Below are 6,728 nucleotides of genomic sequence, written 5' to 3' on the forward strand. Positions count from 1 at the left end.
CTCTACTCTCTCTCTCTCTCTCTCTCTCTCTCTCTCTCTCTCTCTCTCTCTCTCTCTCTCTCTCTCTCTCTCTCTCTTCTCTCTCTCTCTCTCTCTCTCTTTCTCTCTCTCTCTTTCTCTCTCTGTCTCTCTCTGTCTCTCTCTCTCTCTTTCTCGCTATTTCTCTCTTGCGCTCTCTCTCTCTCTGTCTTTCACTGTCTCTCGTGATCTGTCCCTTCCTACATTTGTCAATACTTTGTGTCATCTAAAGTGCCGCTGCGTCAAGAATTACAAGATGTGTAAACTGTAAACTGGCTCGTCTCCGCTCCAATCACACTTACACGTACATACGCATGCGCGCGCACACACAAGTACACACACACCGCTCCTTATCTCACTTTTCTTTCTTTTTTTCTTTCTTTTTATTTTTCTTCCCGCCCCCACTCTGCCTTGTCACGTCTGCAATGTTGAAAGCTCTGGATTTGTATTAACACGTCTGTCCCTCTCTCATTCACGCTTGTTTAGGTTGACAGCTCGACGCCCACCACAGCCACGATGATGGCGGCGTGTCACGTGTTCATTGTGTTCGTGATGATGTCATCGGCGACGGTGCAGCCGCGACCCAGCGCTTCGGGCAGCGCGGGAACGCCTCAAGGTCAGTCGACGCAAGCGGAAGCCGAACACATTCGAAACAACGCCACCTGGCGAATGGTTGGAGACACGCTGACGTCGGCAACCGACAACGGCACGATCTCGATTAGCCTGAGCGTGGCGGAAACGGAAACTAGCGACGACGACGTGGCGGCGGCAACGTCACGTCCGGCGCCGGCGATCGCGCAGACGCAGAAATCTGCGACGTCGGCGGCCGCTCCGCCCTCTGTCGACGATTCTGACAACGACGACGAAACCGTCGGTCGAGACTTGAACGAGAGCCGACGTCACGTCGCGACGCTTCGTCCCGATCCGGGACGAGAACAGGCAGACGAACCGGAAGCGAGCGCGTCCCAAAACAATTATCGACATACAAACGAAGATAAGGACGCGGAGGAGGAGGAAGCGGAGAAGGAGAGAGAGGGAGAGGAAGAGGAGAAGGGAAAGGAAGAGGAAGGAGAGGGTGAGAAGCAGCAGCTGCAGCTTGAGGCAGACGATCGTCTGAGAGCTGTAGCTGCGTCTGCGCAGAAGAGCGAGGTCGTCTACGTTAACGACTCCATCGAGTTCATCATCAGGGTGAACAAGACGGGCATGTACGTGTACGAACTGGAGAAGCGACCTGGCGAGGACGACGATGACGATGGCGGCGCGCATGCTCAGACGCTCGACCTGCATGAGGCGAGCCTCGTCATCGTCGAGGAAATACCTGCCGACTGGAACGAGTCCGAACATCCGCTTCCGCCTGACACGCGCTTCCAGCACTCGCCGCTAGAGGTCGTCGACTCGCTCGCGCAGCGCGTTGGCGAGGGCTTCGAGCTACCGCCGGCGAAGCAGCCAATCATATACGAGGACGCGTACGACGCAACGGTAGCGCTGCGAGAGAACGGCGATGTCGTGAAAGGTGAGTGAGCCCCACCGCCATTTAGGTGTATAAAGTTGTTTTTTTTGTGTGATTAATTTTGAATCATGCAATAACATCGTATTCTCATTATGTACAATGTGCATGTTTCCGCTGGGCATAGCTCTGCGTGCGTTTTTTCTGTGCTATACTTATTAGCTTATGCGCGGTACGCATTAAAGTTAAAAAGTCTGGGCACCCAACTGTGAAGATGGAAATGAATAAAAAAAACCAGTGTGTATACAGACGCAGGAATCGTTAATAATATTAAACAAACAACAAGAGAACCGACGTGAAAAAATCTCCAGTAACAATTTTACGTCAATCAGTCTTAGAAAACGAAGAGGTGACAGATATAAATTGCTTTCTTCGAAGAAGTGTAACGCAAGCGGTAAACCGAAACGAAATCAATGCGAAAGATCCGTTACGCACATACTCCGCGTGGAACATGTTCGTCGCGCTGTTTCCAAATAAAATATGTCCATTATGACAAAGACTTGACATGAATAATGAAATTCGATTTTATGTTCTTGTACTATTCCAATATCATTTCTCTCAGGACGCTTAATGACATAAGAGCGAGCCTTCCGCTGGTGTAACGTATATATAATACGTGTGTTGACACGAGCACAACATGAGCTGGTGATTAACACGGTGGATTCGATCCGCAGATGCTTTCAAAATTTTCCGCATAATGGGTTTCCGGTAAGCCGTCTGTCTTGCGGCATATAATTGGATTGAATTGCTCATTAAAATGTCGTCGTGAGAATTAAGCGCAGCTTGCTTATTGCCGCTCGGCGCTTTCGAAAATCTCCGCGCATTGTATTAGCACAAATCCTATTAGCAGCCGAACTGTGGAACACTTTCGGAGCAGGAAGAGGTTGTTTTTTCACCTATATTGAATATATAGAGAATATATTGAATCTTTTCGTGGCTCCACGAAGACGTAACTTTATTGCGTACTAAGCGCTGGCGGGAGGGGATGGCCTTAGCAATGATCGCACGCCGATGGCTTCACGAGAGCGAAGAATCTGCTGTACACGCACGCACACACGCACACGCCCAAGCACGCACACACGTAAGAGCACACGCACACGAACATACACACACACACGTACGCACACACACACACACACACACACACACACACACACACACACACACACACACACACACACACACACACACACACGCACACTGTTGGCAGACGTGAGCTGCGCGCATAATAACGACACACGCACACACGTCGTGTCGGAGCGAAGCTTCATTTACGATGTGCACAAGGCGATACGAGCCCCACACACGCACGTAAGCACGTAGTACGAGTGTGCGTACACGCGCGTACACGCACCCGCACACACGCACCTCGCGAATCTGTTGATTGTCATAAATTGCTAGATTGCTTTGCCTTTGATACCGCCACATTGCCTTTTACCCTAGGGCTTCTGCTTCGTCTCACACGCAAATGCGCGTCAACAAACGGCCATCTTTGTACTAACAAGCCAAATTAAATTAAATTTTTATTTTGCAAAATCGGCGTGCCCGTTCGATGACGCTTATTTATGAATCTACACGCGCGCCCCATCTTCACAAGAGAACATTCGCTAAGATGACAACTCCCAGGCGAAGGCAGATGATTTATTTCGAACGTGCACCAAAACAAGTTATAGAATTTTATATATCTTTCTCTCCACTCTCGCGTTCTTTCTCTCTGTCTCTCTCTCTTCTTCTCCCTCTCTCTTCTCTCTTCTTCTCTCTCTCTCTCTCTCCCTTTTCTCTCTCTCTCTCTCTCTTTCTTTCTTTCTCGTTTGCTATTTAACCTCTATCTCTCTCTCCTCTCTTTCTTTTCTCCACTCTCTCTCCCTCTCTCTCTTCTTCCCTCTTCTCTTTCTGTCCTCTCTCTCTTTCTCTCCCTCTTCTCTTTCTCTCACCTTCTCTCTCTTTCTTCCTCTCTTGTCTTTCGCTCTCCCTCCGTCTTCTCTCTCTCTCTTCTCTCTCCTCTCTCTCTCTCTCTTTCTCTCTCTTTCCACGCCCTTGTCTTTTCTCCCTCGCCTCTTCTCTGTCTTTTCTACTGTCTCTCGTTATCTTGTCCCTTTCCTACATTCTTTCAATACTCTCTGTCATCTTAAATGCATGCTGCGCCAACGAATTGCAAGATTTATAAACTGTCTCGTGCCCCGCCTCCAGTCCACACTTACACGTACACATGCCGCATCACGCGCGCGACACACACGTACACACACGTATACAGCACACGTACACACACGTGCACGCACACACACACACGCCACACACACACACACACACTACACACCGACACACACACAACACACACACACACACACACCACACACATACACACACACACACACCCACACACTCAACACGTCACACAGCCCACACACACACCACACAACACAACACACAGCACACCACACACACATACACACACAGACACACACACACACACACATACACACAACAGACACACACACGACACACACACACACACTACACACACACACACACTCACACACGTCACACCACACACACACACAACACTACACCACAACACACACACTCACCACCCACAGCACACACATCACACACACACACACCACACACACACACACACACACCACACACACACCACACACTCACCACTCACACAACACACACACACACACACACACACACACACACACACACACACACACACACACACACACACACACACACACACACACACATACACACACATATACTCGCTCTCTCTTACCCGGCGTTAGCATCAGCTCCATTTCTCGACTTTATTTCCTTTTTCATTCATAAGCGAGTGTGGCAAGCGGTCATCAAGAAGGGAAACTCGGCGCTTGCAAGCAGGCAGCGCACGCGTGTATGGGTATGATAATTATTTCCGAATAGTTTGATGAATAATTGGTTTCTCGCCGAGAGCGATAGAGAGCGATGGAGAGCGATAGAGAGGCGAAGGAGAAACGGTCGAGATTGCGCGGCAGCGCGACCAGAGGAGAATTTTAATTAGTGAGCAAGACCAGTCGAGAAGTTCGTGCGGGAAGCAGAAGTAGATAAAAGGCGAGGGGTGAGGGTCATAGATACACATACAAGCGCTCACACAGAGAGAAGGAGAGCGAACTCACGAGAGAGAAAGAGAGAACGAAAAAAAGAGTAAGATAGAGCGAGAGAGAGAGAGAGAGATAGAGAGAGAAGCGAGAAAAAGAGTAGGAGAAATAGATAGATAGATAGATAGAGCGCGAGAAAGAGAGTAGGATGAGGTAATTGAACCGCGTTGAATTTCGAAGCTGTAGGACGAATCAGTTTGGACGACCCACGCACAAAACAATCTCGTTCATACGACGAAGTGACGGCCAATAATTGATGCGACGTCTGCGCCGACCGATGTCGGCAGTTGTCGCCATGCGATTTGTAAAATCTAACAATCACGACTGACCGACGAATGTCACGTAGAATTTTTCGAAATTTTGCACCGTATATGCCCCCGCCTGCGATAGGGTTAGACCAGTGTTCAGCATAATGAAAGATGGATGTCATGGTCCACGTACCAGTCAGTGGAGGGTTGAACCTCGAGGCAAGATAGCTGCCAGGCTCTGCATAGTAGTCAGCGATACGTTTTAACACCGTGTTCACCCCTACCCAAGATGGCTGCCAGCGTTTGCAGTCTTGCCGGCGTTAGGTCTAAACCCCGCGTTCACCCGGACCCAATATGGCTCCCAGCGTTTGCGGTCTTGCCGGCGATAGGTCTAAACCCAGCGTTCACCCCGACGCAAGATGGCTGCCAGCGATTGCAGTCTTGCCGGTGATAGGTCCGAACCCCGCGTTCACCCCGACCCAAGATGGCTGCCAGCGTTTGCAGTAATGGTCCGAACCCAACGTTCAACCCGGCGCAGGATAACTGCTTGAGGCGCGCCGTTGCATTTTTATCTTTTCCTCGATTTCATCACTATATATATATACACAAACATCTAACATCTATATCGGCGCGCGCGCGGATTGTAATTGCAGAGTTAACACGCGCGGAGCGCACACGCACGGTGAATCCCATCGGCAACTTGACTGATGTTGTTTGTATGCGCGCGTCGAAACTCCTACAAATACCGCGATACAGCGCGCGGTAACGCCGGTGTAGCGTGATGGACATACCCTTTATGGCAAACACCCCGCCTATCCACTACGCATGGGCATGGGAATATCTAGCAGCGCGCGTGGCGTATTGCGCATGCGCATCGGGGTGTTAGCTTCATTGCCCATACGTTTAATGTATAATGGGGACGTATCCCATGAGGTATCCCCACGGGAGAATGTGCTAGCGTGCTACACCGGCGCGCACTTGCACTCGTCACGCCGCAGACGCGCAATTTTCGCGAACCTGCTCGCGTTCGTGCGTTCGTCTCGCGCACAACTTTCGCGCTTCGGGTCGGCTGCGAGCGTTGCTCTGACGCGCGCGTGACAAGCGTGACGCATCTGCGCTGAAATCCCGCGTCTATTAACCCGTTAAAACATCGCGTCATCAGCAGCCAGGGCTCGCGACAACGACGCAGCAGCGTCTTCCGTGCCGGAAGTTCGCCGCTGTCTCGCCGACGCAACATCGCATATTTTCTTCGCGGCTGGACGAGTGATGTGCCGGAGAAATCCGCCAGGTCGCGCTGCGTCGGTTCCAGATCGCGACCCGCGCGGTGCCTGTCGGGAGATTGTCGTACTCCGCCGAGGCGAAAGGATCACGGGAAGGTTGATCGCGAGAAACGTCGGCAGCGATTATAAATCGAGCGAGATGATGAGCGACGATTGCTAATTTCCCTGTCGCGGCCTCCGCTGCGGCCACCGCTGCGGCCACCGCTGTTGCTGCATGCTGCCCTGCCTCCGTCTATTGGCGCAGACGAACAATTATGCGTAGCAAAATTTATGCATGGCCGAGACTACAGTAGCACCGTGGTATTTCGGTATGGTGCGGTGGTTGAAACTATGTAGAGGTGTGCGGAATAGCTGTGTAGGAGTATTGTTAGTGTTAACTATTATATAATATGACGTGCGTTAGAGAAAAACAGAAAGAGATGCAGTGAAAGGATAAGTGAGAGAGAGAGAGAGGGAGAGAGAGACAGAGAGAAAGAGATAGAGAGAGAGAGAGAAGAGAGAGAGAGAGAGAGAGAGAGAGAGAGAGAGAGAG

The 6,728-nt window shown here is 50.7% G+C and overlaps 1 protein-coding gene across 2 annotated transcripts in view; it reads left to right on the forward strand.

Moving 5' to 3' along the window:
- LOC106810727 overlaps window positions 1–6,728 on the forward strand; it is a 123,240-nt gene that overhangs the window by 55,933 nt on the left and 60,579 nt on the right. For both annotated transcript variants that reach the window (XM_014814165.1, XM_014814166.1), the window contains exon 3: window positions 505–1,531. In XM_014814165.1, coding sequence (XP_014669651.1) covers window positions 535–1,531 — 997 coding nt within the window. In that variant the 5' untranslated portion in view covers window positions 505–534. The remainder of the gene's footprint in view (window positions 1–504; window positions 1,532–6,728) is intronic.

Source organism: Priapulus caudatus, unplaced genomic scaffold (assembly GCF_000485595.1).
Source record: "Priapulus caudatus unplaced genomic scaffold, Priapulus_caudatus-5.0.1 Scaffold468, whole genome shotgun sequence".
In the NCBI taxonomy this organism is placed as follows: domain Eukaryota; kingdom Metazoa; phylum Priapulida; class Priapulimorpha; order Priapulimorphida; family Priapulidae; genus Priapulus; species Priapulus caudatus.